The sequence below is a fragment of the Oncorhynchus keta genome, chromosome 6, assembly GCF_023373465.1.
Source record: "Oncorhynchus keta strain PuntledgeMale-10-30-2019 chromosome 6, Oket_V2, whole genome shotgun sequence".
Lineage (NCBI taxonomy): Eukaryota > Metazoa > Chordata > Actinopteri > Salmoniformes > Salmonidae > Oncorhynchus > Oncorhynchus keta.
Window position 1 is genome coordinate 6,592,054 of NC_068426.1, and position 20,377 is coordinate 6,612,430.

The 20,377-nt window shown below is 46.8% G+C and overlaps 1 protein-coding gene across 1 annotated transcript in view; it reads left to right on the top strand.

Annotated features, from left to right (window-relative positions):
• The window catches only part of LOC118376541 (sterile alpha motif domain-containing protein 9-like), a 32,473-nt gene extending 25,296 nt beyond the window's left edge, over positions 1–7,177 (top strand). The window contains exons 7-9 of the mRNA XM_052520365.1: positions 4,194–4,435; positions 4,575–4,694; positions 4,864–7,177. Of these exons, the coding sequence (XP_052376325.1) occupies positions 4,194–4,435; positions 4,575–4,694; positions 4,864–5,085 (584 nt within the window). The 3' untranslated portion in view covers positions 5,086–7,177. The remainder of the gene's footprint in view (positions 1–4,193; positions 4,436–4,574; positions 4,695–4,863) is intronic.
• Positions 7,178–20,377: the final 13,200 nt, after the last annotated feature.

The window sequence follows — 20,377 nt, forward strand, 5'->3', positions numbered from 1 at the left end:
TGGGAGGAGGACACAATGGAGTTGTCAACCGTGATGGCGAGATCATGGAACGGGCAGTCCTTCCCCGGGAGGAAGAGCAGCTCCGTCTTGCCGAGGTTCAGCTTGAGGTGGTGATCCGTCATCCACACTGATATGTCTGCCAGACATGCAGAGATGCGATTCGCCACCTGGTCATCAGAAGGGGGAAAGGAGAAGATTAATTGTGTGTCGTCTGCATAGCAATGATAGGAGAGACCATGTGAGGTTATGACAGAGCCAAGTGACTTGGTGTATAGCGAGAATAGGAGAGGGCCTAGAACAGAGCCCTGGGGGACACCAGTGGTGAGAGCGCGTGGTGAGGAGACAGATTCTCACCACGCCACCTGGTAGGAGCGACCTGTCAGGTAGGACGCAATCCAAGCGTGGGCCGCGCCGGAGATGCCCAACTCGGAGAGGGTGGAGAGGAGGATCTGATGGTTCACAGTATCGAAGGCAGCCGATAGGTCTAGAAGGATGAGAGCAGAGGAGAGAGAGTTAGCTTTAGCAGTGCGGAGCGTCTCCGTGATACAGAGAAGAGCAGTCTCAGTTGAATGACTAGTCTTGAAACCTGACTGATTTGGATCAAGAAGGTCATTCAGAGAGAGATAGCGGGAGAGCTGGCCAAGGACGGCACATTCAAGAGTTTTGGAGAGAAAAGAAAGAAGGGATACTGATCTGTAGTTGTTGACATCGGAGGGATCGAGTGTAGGTTTTTTCAGAAGGGGTGCAACTCTCGCTCTCTTGAAGACGGAAGGGACGTAGCCAGCGGTCAGGGATGAGTTGATGAGTGAGGTGAGGTAAGGGAGAAGGTCTCCGGAAATGGTCTGGAGAAGAGAGGAGGGGATAGGGTCAAGCGAGCAGGTTGTTGGGCGGCCGGCCGTCACAAGACGCGAGATTTCATCTGGAGAGAGAGGGGAGAAAGAGTACAGAGCACAGGGTAGGGCAGTGTGAGCAGAACCAGCGGTGTCGTTTGACTTAGCAAACGAGGATCGGATGTCGTCGACCTTCTTTTCAAAATGGTTGACGAAGTCATCTGCAGAGAGGGAGGAGGGGAGGGGGAGGATTCAGGAGGGAGGAGAAGGTGGCAAAGAGCTTCCTAGGGTTAGAGGCAGATGCTTGGAATTTAGAGTGGTAGAAAGTGGCTTTAGCAGCAGAGACAGAGGAGGAAAATGTAGAGAGGAGGGAGTGAAAGGATGCCAGGTCCGCAGGGAGGCGAGTTTTCCTCCATTTCCGCTCGGCTGCCCGGAGCCCTGTTCTGTGAGCTCGCAATGAGTCGTCGAGCCACGGAGCGGGAGGGGAGGACCGAGCCGGCCTGGAGGATAGGGGACATAGAGAGTCAAAGGATGCAGAAAGGGAGGAGAGGAGGGTTGAGGAGGCAGAATCAGGAGATAGGTTGGAGAAGGTTTGAGCAGAGGGAAGAGATGATAGGATGGAAGAGGAGAGAGTAGCGGGGGAGAGAGAGCGAAGGTTGGGACGGCGCGATACCATCTGAGTAGGGGCAGTGTGGGAGGTGTTGGATGAGAGCGAGAGGGAAAAGGATACAAGGTAGTGGTCGGAGACTTGGAGGGGAGTTGCAATGAGGTTAGTGGAAGAACAGCATCTAGTAAAGATGAGGTCGAGCGTATTGCCTGCCTTGTGAGTAGGGGGGGGAAGGTGAGAGGGTGAGGTCAAAAGAGGAGAGGAGTGGAAAGAAGGAGGCAGAGAGGAATGAGTCAAAGGTAGACGTGGGGAGGTTAAAGTCGCCCAGAACTGTGAGAGGTGAGCCGTCCTCAGGAAAGGAGCTTATCAAGGCATCAAGCTCATTGATGAACTCTCCGAGGGAACCTGGAGGGCGATAAATGATAAGGATGTTAAGCTTGAAAGGGCTGGTAACTGTGACAGCATGGAATTCAAAGGAGGCGATAGACATATGGGTAAGGGGAGAAAGAAAGAATGACCACTTGGGAGAGATGAGGATCCCGGTGCCACCACCCCGCTGACCAGAAGCTCTCGGGGTGTGCGAGAACACGTGGGCGGACGAAGAGAGAGCAGTAGGAGTAGCAGTGTTGTCTGTGGTGATCCATGTTTCCGTCAGTGCCAAGAAGTCGAGGGACTGGAGGGAGGCATAGGCTGAGATGAACTCTGCCTTGTTGGCCGCAGATCGGCAGTTCCAGAGGCTACCGGAGACCTGGAACTCCACGTGGGTTGTGCGCGCTGGGACCACCAGATTAGGGTGGGGCGTTTGTATGGTCTGTGCAGAGAGGAGAGAACAGGGATAGACAGACACATAGTTGACAGGCTACAGAAGAGGCTACGCTAATGCAAAGGAGATTGGAATGACAAGTGGACTACACGTCTCGAATGTTCAGAAAGTTAAGCTTACGTAGCAAGAATCTTATTGACTAAAATTATTAAAATGATACAGTACTGCTGAAGTAGGCTAGCTGGCAGTGGCTGCGTTGTTGACTTTGTAGGCTAGCTGGCAGTGGCTGCGTTGTTGACACTACACTAATCAAGTCGTTCCGTTGAGTGTAATAGTTTCTACAATGCTGCTATTCGGGGCTAGCTGGCTAGCTAGCAGTGTTGATTACGTTACGTTGCGTTAAAAGAACGACAATAGCTGGCTAGCTAACCTAGAAAATCGCTCTAGACTACACAATTATCTTTGATACAAAGACGGCTATGTAGCTATGTAGCTAGCTACGATCAAACAAATCAAACCGTTGTACTGTAATGAAATGAAATGAAAATGTGATACTACCTGTGAATGCGACCGGGTTGTTGAGTTCTATTCGGAAGACGTTGACTAGCTGTTGGCTAGCTAGCAGTGTCTCCTACGTTAAGGACGACAAATAGCTGGCTAGCTAACCTCGGTAAATTAAGATAATCACTCTAAGACTACACACTCTAAACTACACAATTATCTTGGATACGAAGACAGCAAAGACAGCTATGTAGCTAGCTAACACTACACTAATCAAGTCGTTCAGTTGAGTGTAATAGTTTCTACAGTGCTGCTAATCGGTGGACGTTTGCTAGCTGGCTAGCTGCTGGGCAGAGCAGTCAAGACTACGTTAGGACGACAAAATACGATAATTACGCAATTATCTTTGATACAAAGACGGCTATGTAGCTAGCTAAGAAGAAATTGCTAAGATTAGACAAATCAAACCGTTGTACTATAATGAAATGTAATGAAATGTAATGAAAAAGTTATACTACCTGCGGAGCGAAGTGCCGATGCGACCACTCGCTCCAACCCGGAAGTAGGTAGGGGTACAGTGACTATAGGGGTACAGGTTAGTCTGGGTAATATGTAGATGAAGGTAGGGGTACAGTGCAGTCTGGGTAATATGTACATGTAGGTAGGGGTACAGGGCAGACTGGGTAATATGTACATGTAGGTAGGGGTGCAGGGCAGTCTGGGTAATATGTACATGTCGGTAGGGGTACAGGTTAGTCTGGGTAATATGTACATGTAGGTAGGGGTACAGTGACTATAGGGGTACAGGTTAGTCTGGGTAATATGTACATGTAGGTAGGGGTACAGGGCAGTCTGGGTAATATGTACATGTAGGTAGGGGTACAGGGCAGTCTGGGTAATATGTACATGTTGTTAGGGGTACAGGTTAGTCTGGGTAATATGTACATGTAGGCGGGGGTACAGTGACTATAGGGGTACAGGGCAGTCTGGGTAATATGTACATGTAGGTAGGGGTACAGTGACTATAGGGGTACAGTGACTATAGGGGTACAGTGACTATAGGGGTACAGTGACTATAGGGGTAACAGTGACAATAGGGGTACAGTGACTATAGGGGTACAGTGAATATAGGGGTACAGTGACTATAGGGGTTCAGTAACTATAGGGGTACAGTGAATATAGGGGTACAGTGACTATAGGGGTACAGTGACTATAGGGGTACAGTGACTATAGGGGTACAGTGACTATAGGGGTATAGTGACTATAGGGGTATAGTGACTATGCACCCAGACCCGCTTCATTATCCTCTTCTTCTTTGGTGGGTATTAGGGCTACATCCTGAAAAGTTGTTCCTGTATTTATGTAAACAGAATCCAAAACAGAAATGGGAAAATGACATTTTCTGACATCCTCTAACGTCCTCGTAGCAGGACAATCTTCACCATGTTACACAATCACCACAGTTCACAAATGACCCTTTTCTCTATTGCAGGGAAAGGCTTTGATTCGTTATCTGTGGCCCATGTTACTGGTGACAGTGTGGAAGTTTTGCAGCCAGTCAGGGTGACTGACTCACATGCGGTGGTGGACGTCCCAGACCTTTGCTTTTGGGGCCTGCTATCCTACATATTCCCATCCTCAGTGAAAGGCCAAGTGTTGCTGTTCCACAAACCACAACTCCGCATGTCAACTCTGAACGTACATTTACTTCCAGTGAACGTGCCTGTCATTGAGGTACAAAAACCCTTACATTCAGTATAAGGACACTTTTGTTGCTAAAATGAATCTGAAAGTCACTTTAGGCAGTAAAATGTGTAATTTGTCTCTCCTCTGATAATCGAAGGACCCTTATTGATAGTCAGCTCTCTTGCAGGTGGAGAAGCTACAGCGGGCCTGCAGATACATTCCGATCGCCTCCAACTGCCCGCTCACCTGTGGGGAAACATACAAACTCTGCTGTGATTCTGCCATTAAAAACAAGATACAACCATTGGTACAATAAATCCTTTCCCCCCCCCCCATGTTTTTAGCAGACATAATCCTGGATCATGTGAATGTGACATTGTCGTACCATAATGCTGTGTGATTTTGAAATGTGAGCTGTACTGATGCATGTACTGAATGCCAGTTGGAGGAGACATAACATTGACTTTGTGTTTCAGAAGGAAATGTTTCACCGAGACTACGGCCCCAACCACCACCCCACCTTCCAGGTGTTCCTGGAGGCTGGTACAGAGGATGTGGAGCTTAGGCTTCTGAAGAGAGGGGATGACGAGGTATGGATACGCCAAGTGCCACTAACCGGTAAGTTGCTATTTAAACCCATCCAGTCCCTTTACTGTGTCACTTACTCTGTGGCTGTCATACACATATCTATAGTGTAGATCGTATCTATATCTATAGTGTAGATCAGGTATCTTCCATCACAAGTACATATTTGGCAAATGTATCGCTTACTTTTCCCTGCCCCCAGATACCCCCAGATACTGCATTGATTGGTGGGCAGGAGGTCGATGCTAAGGATCAGCTGATGTCTGTGAGGCAGAAGTTTGCGGAAACAGTATCAGAGCCAATAATTAAATGTCTCCTGGACGGGCTCCTGCAGAAGAATGTGATCAATGATTATGAAATGGAGTCAGTAAACGTAAACGCTGAGAGGGCAGACAAGGCACGCGCCATCATCAAAATGGTGCTTAAAAAAGGACCTTCGGCATGTTTGACAATGAAAACACTTCTGTGTGAATTAGACCAATTCTTATGCTCAGACCTGGGTTTGAGCTAGAACACTGTTGGAGAATGAGACAACTTGTCGAGTATACCCATCTCCCGGCATGAGTCTCTTGGCAAACAGTTACAGATGTAAGATCTTAATTTGACCACCTCTGTTGCAGAACTGTCCTTTAAAACTTGAAGTGTATTTTATGTTTAAAAAGGCTTCTAAAGTTTGTAATTTACAAATTTCAGACTTGATTTTACCTTATGTATTAACCTCTACAAAATGTACTTTAAATGTCCATTAATATAATATATTAATATTAATATAATATGATATTTCACATTTCTTATTGCTGCAGGATTATTTTCCTGCTGTTGGAGTCTGGCTCAAATTATTAAAGGTTAAGGATCTGTCCCTTTTTTTTTCAAATTTTCGCTTTAAATGACATACCCAAATCTAATTGAGGGTAGCTCAGGTCCTGAAGCTAAGATATGCATTATCGTGGTACCATTTGAAAGGAAACACTTTGAGGTTTGTGGAAATGCGAAAGGAATGTAGAAGAATATAACACATTAGATCTGGTAAAAGATCATACATGAAAAAACCAACAGCTTTTTTGTATTTTTTTTCGTACCATCATCTGTGAAATGCAAGAGAAAGTCCATAATGGTCCTTCTGTAGCTCAGTTGGTAGAGCATGGCGCTTGTAACGCCAGGGTAGTGGGTTCGATCCCTGGGACCACCCATACATAGAATGTATGCACACATGACTGTAAGTCGCTTTGGATAAAAGCGTCTGCTAAATGGCATATATTATAATGTACTATTCTAGCCCAGGTGCAATTTAGATTTTGGCCACTAGATGGCAGCAGTGTGTGTGAAAAGTTTTAGACTGGTCCAATGAACCATTGCATTTATGTTGCAAATGTTGTATCAAGACTGCCCAAATGTGCCTAATTTGTTTATTAATAATTTTTCATGTTCAAAACTGTGTACTCTCCTCAAACAATAGCATGGTATTCCTTCACTGTAATAGCTACTATAAATTAGACAGTGCAGTTAGATTAGCAATAATGTAAGCTTTCTGCCAATATCAGATATATCTATGTCCTGGGAAATGTTCTTGGTACTTACAACCTCATGCTAATCGCATTAGCCTACGTTAGCTCAACCGTCCAGCAGGGGACCCACCAATCCCAAATAAGTTTTAAGATCCTATATCTGTTCACAGAGATGTCATCACCCGGACTCGCAGAATACCACTTCACATTCAACACTGTACTGAGACAAATCTCTGTTAACAATATTAACATGTTTAAGATGGCCAAAGTATACATTTTTTTTAAAGTTGGATTGTGTATTGTTGGAAGTGTTTAACAAAATGTACAAATGGTAAACAATCAACATGGAAGTTGTTAAAACGAACAGTTGGTCATTAGCTGTTTACCAGCTCTTGTGGTATATCCGCTGTTGGGACAGCTTTATGTAGGCTCTAACAGTTTGTGGGCACCGTTTGTCACCGTTAAAGTGCAATTAATGTATTGTTTATTGTTGTGTAGTGACTTTTCTGGCATGCTTCCCACTTATACATTTTTTTAACGATTTACATGCTAAAATCGCCAACTGATTAGTATCATGTGGACTGAACATGACTGAGTGCAAGACACAACAAATCAATCAATCAAATCATACTGCATACTGTATGTTTATGATGTTTGCTATTACCCACCCTTGTGATCCGTAAAGGTATTGGTGAAATGATGTGTCTCTGAATATACCTGTTTATTGTACCAGTAGATTGTGTTTCTTTGACATCGTAACACATTAACAACAAAGAACCTGTGTTGATTATTGAGAGGCAATGTTCGCGCTAAACTGTGCGCGGACAAGCAGCTCCCCCGGGACTGAAGAAATATCAGCATGAGGAGAGAAGCATGCGATTGAACTTCACTCAACGTTCCAGAGTTTTCCCCGTTAGTTAACACTATTGACATTTCGCTTTACTGTGGGAATTGGGATCGAATCAACGCAAATATTAGCCACTTTCAATGCGACATAGTGAAACAAAACGAACTATGCAAACATAGTAGTATGTTAGTATGCAAAACTAAGTAAACTATGCAAGAGATTTTGTTGTAGGCAGAACACGTCAGAGTAGGATTCCATTGCATTGACACGCACGACTCCGGCCCATACTCCATACCTCACAGACCAGTGCGCCATAAACAATCAGAGCTGCAGTATCCCTATATGCAAATCGACCATTGCCAAATATATGGATCTGTGCCGTTTACTTTGAAATGGACCCGTTTACAGCGTCATTAGTAGATGCACTTGTTTGTTTTGAAATGAAAGCGAGAGCAGCATGTAGCCACGGGTGCACATTTTGTTCACATCCTTTGCTGGTTAGTGAGTTACCAGCCCAGTTATAGGTAATTTGTAGTCAGCAATGGGGGAGTGGTTGCTTCCTACAAGAGCACACAACGTGTGCATTTCTATACTTCTTTGAAAAGTGAGTCAGGTAAAGAGATTTTTTTTGTCTTAAAGGGGCAGTGTTGTATTTTGAGACAGGCTTAAATAAGCTAATTAGCCGATAGGCAGAGGGAAGCACGATTTGTCTGATTCTCTGTAATAACGGTATGGGAATAATGACGCATTTATTTTGTAATGTGGTTTCTTGCATCAAACAACTATCAACATTATCAGTGACTTCCTTGTCTGAAGGACAACTGGATTAACAGCTTAATGTCAAGCCCTTCATGTTTTTTTTTCATAAGTCTCATGGAATGTAGGCCTACATTGAAAACCACACATTGGCTGCTACTGTAGGCTGAATGATAGAACAGCTATTTCCATGTTAAAATGTTTTGGGATGCAATTTCTGCATTTATTTTCATGGTGGGCCACTCTGGTAGTCAGTCCTACATTATAATCAAATAGCCACAGTAGCCTACTTGACCACTGTTAAAACTGTGACTTAAAGTGGGTAAAGCCTCACTGTAAAAGCACAATGGAAGTTGCACAGAAATTTCACAATGTTCAAGTTTGCTCTCAGCTGACCTGGAATTTGCTCAGTGACATTTTTTTGTGAACATTAGCTACAAGATGTAGGGATGTAGGGAGCAACAAGGGCTGAATCTCAATCTGGACACTTTGAGCACTCCATCACTCGATATGGCTGAATCTCAATCCGCACACTTTGAGCACTCCATCACTCAATATGGCTGAATCTCAATCCGCACACTTTGAGCACTCCATCACTCGATATGGCTGAATCTCAATCTGGACACTTTGAGCACTCCATCACTTTGACACTGAATCACTGAATCTCACATCCATCACTCGATATGGCTGAATCTCATTTTGAGCACTCCATCACTCGAGGCTGAATCAGTTTGAGTCCATCACTCAATATGGCTCCACTGCGGCTGAATCACTTTTGAAAACCAATCTGAATCTCAATCCGGACACTTTGAGCACTCCATCACTCGATATGGCTGAATCTCAATCACTTTGGCACATCATCGAATGGGCATCCTATGGACTCAGCGGCCTTGGCAGCATCTTAGCATGTTACCTAGCAACAACATAGCAACTGAAATGGCTAACCAAACCCCAGCTAAAACTCTGTTCAAATATAAGTATGCTTAGCATAGCTTTCTGAGTATAGTTTTACTCAAAATGTTCTCTAAATGGAGTTTGGAAAATAATATATATATATGCATTACCTCAACAAGACCTTTCTATGTATTTTTTCATGTAGATTTAACCTTTATTTAACTCGGTATGAGCTGTGTGTTTTGTCACACAACACAATGCCATAGATGTCTCAGGTTTTGAGGGAGCGTGAAATTGGCATGCTGACAGAAGGAATGTCCACCTGAGCCGTTGCCAGAGAATTGAATGTTAATTTCTCTACCGTAAGCCGCCTTCAACGTAATTTGGTAGTACGTCCTACTGGCCTCGCAACCACAGACTACGTTTATGGCATTCTGTGGGCAGGCGTTTTGCTGATGTCAGCATTGTGAAGAGTGCCCCATGGTGGCGGTGGGGTTATGGTATGGGGCAGGCATAAGCTACAGACAACAAACACAATTGCATTTTATCAAAGGCAATTTGAATGCACAGAGATACCGTGACGAGATCCTGAGGCCCATTGTCATGCCATTAATCCGCAGTCATCATCATCTCATGATAATGCATGGCGTCATGTCGCAAGGATCTGTATGCAATTCCCGGAAGCTGAAAATGCCCCAGTTCTTGCACGTTTGGGATGCTCTGGATCGACGTGTACAACAGCATGTTCCAGTTCCCGCCAATATCCCAAAACTTCTCACAGCCATTGAAGAGGAGTGGGACAACATTCCACAGCAGGCCACAATCAGCAGCCTCATCAACTCTATGTGAAGGAGATGTGATGTGCTGCATGAGGCAAATGGTGGTCACACCAGATACTGACAGGTTTTATGATCCATGCCCCAACCTTTTTTTTAAATCTGAATGCCCAGTCATGTGAAATCCTTAGATTAGGGCCTAATAAATGTATTTAAATTGACTGATTTCTTTATATGAACTGTAACTCAGTAAAATCATTTAAATTGTTGCATGTTGCGTTTATATTTGTTTTCGGTGTAGCTAACTAGCTAGCTAGGTTCACGTTAGCTCCAGCTTGCCGTTGAACGTTACTAACGTTAACTTAGCTATCTAGCTAAGTGGCTTAACGTTAGCTAGCTAGCTACATAACATTAGCTGAGTAACGTTAGTCATCTAGCAATGTCTTATATAGCTAGCTAATTCAATACTAAACACATTTTGTTGTCAACATCGCACGGACTGACAAGCAAACTTTCACCCTGATAAGGTTGAGGGTGGAGAATATAACTGGTTCCACTGGCTGCAGAACTGCGTCTACTCTGGGCTTTGAGTAGTTGTGCCTAGTAGCTAGCTAGTAGTAACGTTAATGGGTTTGCCACTGTTGGTCATTGTACATATCTTAAAAGATCCTTCTATGGACCTAATAAAAGAAGTGCAGCTGGTGGGGCTAGTGTCTGGCAAGCAGAATAGCAAGAAATGGGAGAATTTAAAGAGGAAGTACAAGGTAAAATTAGTTAGTTAGTTAGCTGTCAGTGTCAGGTTGATTGATCCACCTCTGTTAATTAAAAAAATTAAGACATGGGACCATCCAGGGGACCAGCCAGGAGACCAGCCAGGGGACCAGCCAGGAGACCAGCCAGGGGACCAGCCAGGAGACCAGCCAGGGGACCAGTGAGTGGACCAGCCAGGGGACCAGCCAGTGGACCAGCCAGGGGACCAGCCAGGAGACCAGCCAGGGGACCAGCCAGGAGACCAGCCAGGGGACCAGTGAGTGGACCAGCCAGGGGACCAGCCAGTGGACCAGCCAGGGGAACAGCCAGGAGACCAGCCAGTGGACCAGCCAGGGGACCAACCAGGACACCAGCCAGGGGAGAGCAGGGCCAAGAAAGCGGCAGTGCAGCAATGGGTTATTCAATTATTCTATGTCAGGGAGGAGGACAGATATAAGGAAACCACCCAGGAGACAAGCCAGGAGACCAGCCAGGAGACCAGCCGGGGGATCAGCCAGGGGACCACCCAGGAGACAAGCCAGGAGACCAGCCAGGAGATCAGCCAGGGGACCAGCCAGGGGACCAGCCAGGAGACAAGCCAGGGGACAAGCCAGGGGACCAGCCAGGGGACCAGCCAGGGGACCAGCCAGGGGACCAGCCAGGAGACCAGTCAGGAGACAAGTCAGGAGACCAGCCAGGGGACCATCCAGGAGATCAGCCAGTGGACCAGCCAGGAGATCAGCCAGGGGACCAGCCAGGGGACCACCCAGGAGACAAGCCAGGAGACCAGCCAGGGGACCAGCCAGGAGATCAGCCAGGGGACCAGCCAGGAGACAAGTCAGGAGACCAGCCAGGGGACCAGCCAGGAGATCAGCCAGGGGACCACCCAGGAGACAAGCCAGGAGACAAGTCAGGAGACCAGCCAGGGGACCAGCCAGGAGATCAGCCAGGGGACCAGCCAGGAGATCAGCCAGGGGACCAGTCAGGAGACAAGTCAGGAGACCAGCCAGGGGACCAGCCAGGAGATCAGCCAGGGGACCACCCAGGAGACAAGCCAGGAGACAAGCCAGGAGACCAGCCAGGGGACCAGCCAGGGGACCAGCCAGGGGACCAGCCAGGAGACAAGTCAGGAGACCAGCCATGGGACCAGCCAGGAGATCAGCCAGGGGACCACCCAGGAGACAAGCCAGGAGACCAGCCAGGAGAGCAGTGAGTGGACCAGCCAGGGGACCAGTGAGTGGACCAGCCAGGGGACCAGTGAGTGGACCAGCCAGGGGACCAGCCAGGAGACCAGTGAGTGGACCAGCCAGGAGACCAGTGAGTGGACCAGCCAGGAGACAAGCCAGGAGACCAGCCAGGAGACCAGCCAGGAGACCAGCCAGGAGACCAGCCAGGAGACCAGCCAGGGGACCAGTGAGTGGACCAGCCAGGGGACCAGCCAGTAAAGTATAGCCTACTAAATCAACTCTGGTCTCATTGTCAAATATTTTCCAGTTATCTTTCTTTGACCACTAGATGTCCTCAGACATATTCAGATCAATGGTTCAGATACATATTGATTGATGTGTCAAGCATTGTGTGGGTGTTGGTCAATCATACAGTATTGAAAGTTGTGCACACGCTAAGAGTTTTAACATTTTTTACAAATCAAACAGATTTTAAAAATATGAATGATTAAAACACTTTTTTTGATGAATGTTTTTTATTTTGATTCATTATTCATTTTTTGGGATTAATGACTGAAATCAGAGTATAGGTTAAAGGGATGTCTTTGTCAAGAACTTCATTGCAAAATGAGGGCACATGTTTACCATGTATGATGTAGAGATTAAATCGAGTGATATTAACACACAAGACAAATAAGACCTTTCTATCAAACAAACAATTGGTGAGAAACACTCAGGTGATACAATGACAAGGAACTGATTGCTGATAATAAGATAAATAACAAAGAACTGATGACCTAAATAGGTAGAAAATATAGCTGTTTTAAAAGACAGCTATTTATGAAGGGGTGGAGAGAGGGAGAGAAGCGGGAGAGAAGTGGGAGAGAGAGGGGGGAGAGAAGAGGGAGAGAGGGGGAGAGAAGAGGGAGAGAGAGGGAGAGAGAGGGAGAGAAGAGGGAGAGAGGGGAGAGAAAGGGAGAGAGAGGAGAGAAGAGGGAGAGAGGGGGAGAGAAAATGGAGAGAGAAGAGGGAGAGAGGGGGGAGAGAAGAAGGAGAGAGGGGGAGAGAAGAGGGAGGGAGAGAGAGGGGGAGAGAAGAGGGAGAGAAGAGGGAGAGGAGAGGGGGAGAGAAGAGGGGAGAAGAGGGAGAGAAGAGGAAGAGAGAAGAGGGGGAGAAGAGGGAGAGAAGAGGGAGAGAGGGGGAGAGAAGAGGGAGAGAAGGGGAGAGAAGAGGTATAGAGGGGGATAGAAGAGGGAGAGAAGAGGGAGAGAGGGGGGAGGGAGAGAGAAGAGGGAGAGAAGAGGGAGAGAGGGGGAGAGAAGAGGTAGAGAAGAGAGAGAGGGAGAGAGGGGGAGAAGAGCGAGAGAGGGGGGAGAAGAGGGAGAGAGGGAGAGAGGGGGAGAGAAGAGGGAGAGAGGTGGAGAGAGGTGGAGAGAGGTGAAGAGAGGTGGAGAGAGGGAGAGAAGAGGGAGAGAGGTGGAGAGAGGTGGAGAGAGGTGAAGAGAGGTGGAGAGAGAGGGAGAGAAGGGGGAGAGAAAGGGGTGAGAGTAAGCAGTGACCAGCTGGTGTAGAGACTTCTCCTGCCAGTCTCTGGCTCCTCTCCAGCATCAGGTGATGGACTCACGATGGCATCCCTCCAACATGTTCCTATGTGTGGGACACATACCGCCACAACCTCGGAGAAGAAGAGGACTCGCACCTCCAAAACCTTGAAGAAAGTAGTGCCACCTGGTTTTCACTCCACCACAGTGCAAGTCCTTGTATGTTCTTGACTTGTATGTCCAGGTCAGGGATCCTGCCTGATGTTCGGATCACCTGGAACATGATCAAGGTAAACCTCAGGTGTGATCATATTGATCAAACCAAACCAAATTATATATTTTTAAAACAAAACTATAACAACAAAACAGGTGATCAGAAGTCAGCAAGCTGTACTATATGGTAATAGGAACAATCTGAAATGGCGTGTTCGTTCTCGATATGTGAAAATAAAAGTGAGGTGATTTGTTGCTCTCGAGAACAGAATGCTATTGTTAGGTGGGACGGCTCGCAGGAAGTTTGCAAATGGATTTCAAATTTTGGAATATTGATAATTGGCAGGTTAGGATGTCAATTACACATAATTTCAATGCTCATTTTCGCCAAAACACTCTGCAGACTCGAGTGATGAACACATTAGCAAGTGGCCACTCAATAAAGGGCTTGGGGGTTTTGGTTGAGATTCAGTCAAGTGTTTTGGTTGAGTGTTTTGGTTGAGATTCAGTCAAGATGCTTTTGTTAATCTTACTGCAGCAAACACGTCCTTCAGCTCATTTCTCATCATAATGACCTCGATTAGTTGAATCAAGAGTGGATGATTGGAGAGGAACTGGGAGGAGGACAGAAGAGAGGAGAATAAAGGAGAGGAGAGGAGAATAGAGGTGAATAGAGGAGAGGAGAATAGAGGAGAGGAGAATAGAGGAGAATATAAGAGAGGAGAGGAGAGGAGAGGAGAATAGGGGAGAGGAGAAGAGAGGAGAATAGAGGAGAGGAGAGGAGAAGAGAGGAGAATAGAGGAGAGGAGAAAAGAGGAGAGGAGAATAGAGGCGAGGAGAATAGAGGAGAGGAGAATAAAGGAGAGGAGAGGAGAATAGAGGAGAGGAGAATAAAGGAGAGGAGAATAGAGGAGAGGAGAATAAAGGAGAGGAGAATAGAGAAGAGGAGAATAAAGGAGAGGAGAGGAGAATAAAGGAGAGGAGAATAGAGGAGAGGAGAATAAAGGAGAGGAGAAGAGAGGAGAGGAGAGGATAATAGAGGAGAATAAAGGAGAGGAGAATAGAGGAGAGGAGAATATAGGAGAGGAGAATAAAGGAGAGGAGAGGAGAGGATAATAGAGAAGAATAGAGGAGAATAGAGGAGAGGAGAATAGAGGAGAGGCAAATATTGGAGAGGAGAATATAGAAGAGGAGAATAGAGGAGAGGAGAGGAGAATAGAGGAGAGGAGAATAGAGGACAATAGAGGAGAGGAGATGAGAGGAGAGGAGTGGAGAAGAGAATAGAGGAGAGGAGAATAGTGGAGAGGAGAATAGAGGAGAATAGAGGAGAGGAGAGGGAAGGAGAGGAGAGGAGTGGAGAAGAGAATAGAGGAGAGGAGAATAGTGGAGAGGAGAATAGAGGAGAATAGAGGAGAGGAGAGGGAAGGAGAGGAGAATAGAGGAGAGGAGAGGACAATAGTGGCGAGGAGAATAGAGGAGAGGAGAATAGAAGAGAATAGAGGAGAGGAGAATAGTGCAGAGGAGAATAGAGGAGAATAGAGGAGAGGAGAGGGAAGGAGAGGAGAATAGAGGAGAGGAGTGGAGAAGAGAGGAGAGGAGAATAGTGGCGAGGAGAATAGAGGAGAGGAGAATAGAAGAGAATAGAGGAGGGGAGGGGAGAATAGAGGAGAGGAGAATAGTGGAGAGGAGAGGACAACAGTGGCGAGTAAAATAGAGGAGAGGAGAATAGAAGAGAATAGAGGAGGGGAGAATAGAGGAGAGGAGAATAGAGGAGAGGAGAATAGTGGTGAGGAGAATAGAGGAGAGGAGAATAGAAGAGAATAGAGGAGGGGAGAATAGAGGAAAGGAGAGGAGAATAGAGGAGAGGAGAATAGAGGAGAGGAGAGGACAATAGTGGCGAGGAGAATAGAGGACAGGAGAATAGAAGAGAATAGAGGAGGGGAGAATAGAGGAGAGGAGAGGAGAATAGAGGAGAGGAGAGGACAATAGTGGCGAGGAGAATAGAGGAGAGGAGAATAGAAGAGAATAGAGGAGGGGAGAATAGAAGAGAATAGAGGAGGGGAGAATAGAGGAGAGGAGAGGAGAATAGAGGAGAGGAGAGGGAAGGAGAGGAGAATAGAGGAGAGGAGTGGAGAAGAGGAGAATAGTGGAGAGGAGAGGAGAGGAGAATAGAGGAGAGTAGAGGACAATAGTGGAGAGGAGAGGGAAGGAGAGGAGAATAGAGGAGAGGAGTGGAGAATAGATGAGAGGAGAATAGTGGACAAGAGAGGAGAATAGAGGAGAGGAGAATAGTTGAGAGGAGAGGAGAATAGAGGAGAGGAGAATAGAGGAGAGGAGAATAGAGGAGAGGAGAAGAGAATAGAGGAGAGGAGAATAGAGGAGAGGAGAGGACAATAGAGGAGAGGAGAATAGAGGAGAGGAGAATAGAGGAGAGGAGAGGAGAGGACAATAGTGGAGAGGAGAATGGAGGAGAGGAGAATAGTGGAGAGGAGAGGAGAGGACAATAGTGGAGAGGAGAATAGAATAGAGGAGAGGAGAGGAAAATAGAGGAGAGGAGAATAGAGGAGAATAGAAGAGAGGAGAGGAGAATAGAGGAGAGGAGAGGACAATAGAGGTGAGGGGAATAGAGGAGAGGAGAGGACAATAGTGGCGAGGAGAATAGAGGAGAGGAGAGGGACAATAGAGGTGAGGGGAATAGAGGAGAGGAGAGGACAATAGAGGAGAATAGGAGAGGAGAATAGAGGAGAGAGACAATAGTAAAGGAGAGAACAATAGTGGCGAGGAGAATAGAGGTAGAATAGAGGAGGAGAATAGAGGAGAGGAGAAATAGAGGAGAGGAGAGGACAATAGAGGAGAGGAGAATAGAGGAGAGGAGAGGAGAATAGAGGAGAGTAGAATAGAGAGAGGAGAATAGTGGAATAGAGGAGAACAGTGGAGAGGAGAGGATAGAGGAGAGGAGAGGAGAATAGAGGAGAGGAGAGGAGAATAGAATAGAGGAGAATAGAGGAGAGGAGAATAGAGAGAGGAGAATAGAGGAGAGGAGAATAGGAGGAGAATAGGAGGAGATAGAGGGAGAATAGTGGAGAGGAGAATAGGGAGGGAGAGGGAGGACAATAGAGGAGAATAGGGAGAAGAGCGAGGAGAATAGAGGAGAGGGAGAGGACAATAGAGGAGAGGAGAGGGAAAAGAGGAGAGTAGAGGAGAGGAGAGGATAATAGAGGAGAGAACAATAGTGGCGAGGAGAATAAAGGTGAATAGAGGAGAGGAGTTTAGGGAGGAGAGGAGAATAGAATAGATGAGAGGAGAGGACAATAGAGGAGAGGAGAATAGAGGAGAGGAGGAGAGAGGAGAATAGAGGAGAGGAGATGAGAATAGAATAGAGGAGAGGAGAATAGTGGAGAGGAGAACAGTGGAGAGGAGAATAGGAGAGAAGGTGGAGAGGAGAATAGAGGAGAGGAGAGGAGAATAGAATAGGAGGAGAGGAGAGGAAAATAGAGGAGAGGAGAATAGGGAAGGAGAGGAGAATAGAGAGAGAGATGGAGAGAGGAGAGGAGAATAGAAGAGGAGAATAGTGGAGGAGAATAGAGGAGAGAGAATAGAGGAGAGGAGAATAGAATAGAGGACAATAATGGAGAATAGAGGTGAGAGGAAGTAGAGGAGAGGAGAATAGAGGAGAATAGAGGAGAGGAGAGGCCAATAGTGGCGAGAGGAGAATAGAGGAGAGGAGAATAGAGGAGAGGATAGAGGAGAGGAGAATAGAGGAGAGGAGAGGGAAGGAGAGGAGAATAGAGGAGAGGAGTGGAGAATAGATGAGAGGAGAATAGTGGACAGGAGAATAGAGAGAGAATAGAGGAGGGGAGAATAGTGGAGAATAGAGGAGAGGAGAATAGAGGAGAGGAGAGAATAGAGGAGAGGAGAGAATAGAGGAATAGAGGAGAGGAGAATAGAGGAATAGAGGAGAGGAGAGAAGAGGAATAGTGGAGAGGAGAGGAGAATAGAGGAGAGTAGAGGACAATAGTGGAGAGGAGAGGAGGTAGAGGAGAGGACAATAGTGGAGAGGAGAATAGAGAGAATAGAGGAGAGGAGAATAGTGGAGAGGAAGGGAAGGAGAGGAGAATAGAGGAGAGGAGAGGATGAGAGGAGAATAGTGGACAAGAGAGGAGATAGTAGTTGAGAGGAGAAGAATAGAGGAGAGGAGAATAGAGGAGAGGAGAATAGAGGAGAGGAGAAGAGAATAGAGGAGAGGAGAATAGAGGAGAGGAGAGGAGGAGAATAGAGGAGAGGAGAGAGAGAGGAGAGGACAATAGTGGAGAGGAGAATGGAGGAGATAGTGAGAGGAGAGGAGAGGACAATAGTGGAGAGGAGAATAGAATAGGAGAAGAGGAAAATAGAGGAGAGAGGAGAGAATAGACAATAGAGGAGGGAGAGAGAGGAGAGGGAGAATAGAGGAGAGGAGAGGAGAATAGAGGAGAGGACAATAGTGGCGAGGAGAATAGAGGTGAATAGAGGAGAGGAGAGGAGAATAGAGGAGAGGAGAGGACAATAGAGGAGAGGAGAATAGAGGAGAGGAGAGGGGAATAGAGGAGAGTAGAATAGAGGAGAGGAGAATAGTGGAGAGGAGAACAGTGGAGAGGAGAATAGAGGAGAGGAGAGGAGAATAGAGGAGAGGAGAGGAGAATAGAGGAGAGGAGAATAGAGGAGAGGAGAATAGAGGAGAGAGGAGAATAGAGGAGACATGAGGGGAATAGAGGAGAGGAGAGGACAATAGAGGAGAATAGAGGAGAGGAGAGGACAATAGAGGAGAGGAGAAAATAGAGGAGAGGAGAGGATAATAGAGGAGAGAACAATAGTGGCAAGGAGAATAGAGAATAGAGGAGAGGAGAGGACAATAGAGGAGAGGAGAGGGACAATAGTGGAGAGGAGAATAGAGGAGAACAGGAGAATAGAAGAGAATAGAGGAGGGGAGAATAGAGGAGAGGAGAAGAAGAGGGAAGGAGAGAGAATAGAGGAGAGGAGAGGACAAATAGTGGAGAGGAGAATAGAGGAGAGGAGAGATAGAGAGGAGAATAGAGGAGAGGAGAATAGAGGAGAGGAAGGGAATAGAGGAGAATAGAGGAGAAGAATAGAGGAGAGGAGAGGAGAATAGAGGAGAATAGGGAGAGGAGGAGAATAGGAGAGGAGAATAGGAGAGAGGAGAATAGAGGAGAGAGAATAGTGAAGGAGGAGAATAGAGGAGAGGAGAATAGAGGAGAGGAAGAGAGAGAGAGGAGAATAGAGGAGAGGAGAGGAGAATAGAGGAGAGGAGAATAGAGAGAGAGAATAGAGGAGAAGGAGAGGAGAGGAGAGGGAGAGGAGGGAGAGGAGAGGAGAATAGAGGAGAGGAATAGAGGGAGAATAGAATAGAGAGAGGAGAGGATAGATGAGAGGAGAGGAGAATAGAGGAGAGGAGACTAGAATAGTGAGAGGAGAATAGAGGAGAGGAGAATAGAGGGAGGAGAGGAGAGGAGTAGAGGAGAGTAGAGGAGAGGAGAGGGAGAATAGTGGCGAGGAGAATAGAGGAGAGGAGAGGACAATAGAGGAGAGGAGAATAGAGGAGAGGAGAAATGAGGAGAGGAGAATAGTGGTGGAGAATAGAGAGAATAGAGAACAGAGGAGAGGAGAATAGAGGTGAGGAGAATAGAGGAGAGGAGAGGAGAATAGTGGAGAGGAGAATAGAGGAGAGGAGAGGACAATAGAGGAGAGGAGGAGAGGAGAGGAGAATGAGAGAGAAGGAGAATAGAGAAGGAGAGGAGAGGAGAGGAGAATAGAGGAGAGGAGAGGAGGAGAGTAGACAACTAGTGGAGAGGAGAATGGAGGAGAGGAGAATAGTGGAGAGAATAGGAGAGGAGAGGACAATAGGAGAGGAGAGAGAATGATGAGAGGAGAATAGAATAGAGGAGAGGAGAGGGAAAGAAGAGGAGAGGAGGAGAGATAGAGGAGAATAGAGGAGAGAGAGGAGAATAGAGGAGAGGAGAGAGAGAGGACAATAGAGGAGAGAGGGAATAGAGGAGAGGAGAGGAGAGGACAATAGTGGCGTGGCAGGAGAATAGAGGAGAGGAGAGGACAATAGAGGAGAGGAGAGGACAATAGAGGAGAGGAGAGGAGAATAGAGGAGAGAACAATAGTGGAGAGGAGAATAGAGGAGAGGAGAATGAATAGGAGGAGAGGAGAGGAGAATAGAGGAGAGGAGAGGAGAATAGAGGAGAGAAGAATAGGAGGAGAGGAGGAATAGAGGAGAGGGAATAGGAGAGAGAGGAGAATAGAGTGAGAGGAGAATAGAGGAGAGAGAGGACAATAGAACAGTGAATAGAGAGGGAGAACAGAGAGAGGAGAGGAGAATAGAGGAGAGGAGAGGAGAGGAGAGGAGAGGAGAATAGAGGAGAGGAGAATAGAGGAGAGGAGAATAGGGAGAGGATAGAGGAGGAGAGGACAATAGAGGAGAGGGGAATAGAGGAGAGGAGAGGACAATAGTGAGAGGAGAATAGAGGAGGGAGAGGACAATAGAGGAGAGGAGAGGAAAATAGAGGAGAGGAGAGGATAATAGAGGAGAGAACAATAGTGGCGAGGAGAATAGAGGTGAATAGAGGAGAGGAGAGGAGAGGAGAGAGGAGAGGAGAATAGGAGAGGAGAACAGAGGAGAGGAGAATAGAGGAGAGGAGAGGGGAATAGAGGAGAGGAGAGGACAAAAGAGAGGAGAGGAGAATAGTGGAGAGGAGAACAGAGGAGAGGAGAATAGAGAGAGAGGAGAGAGAATAGAGGAGAGGAGAGGAGAATAGAGGAGAGAATAGAGGAAGGAGAATAGAGGAGAGGAGAGGGAGAGGAGAGGAGAATAGAGGAGAGGAGGAGGACAAAAGTGGTGAGGAGAGGAGAGGATAGGAGAGGAGGAGAGAGAGAGGAGAGGAGAGGAGAATAGAGGAG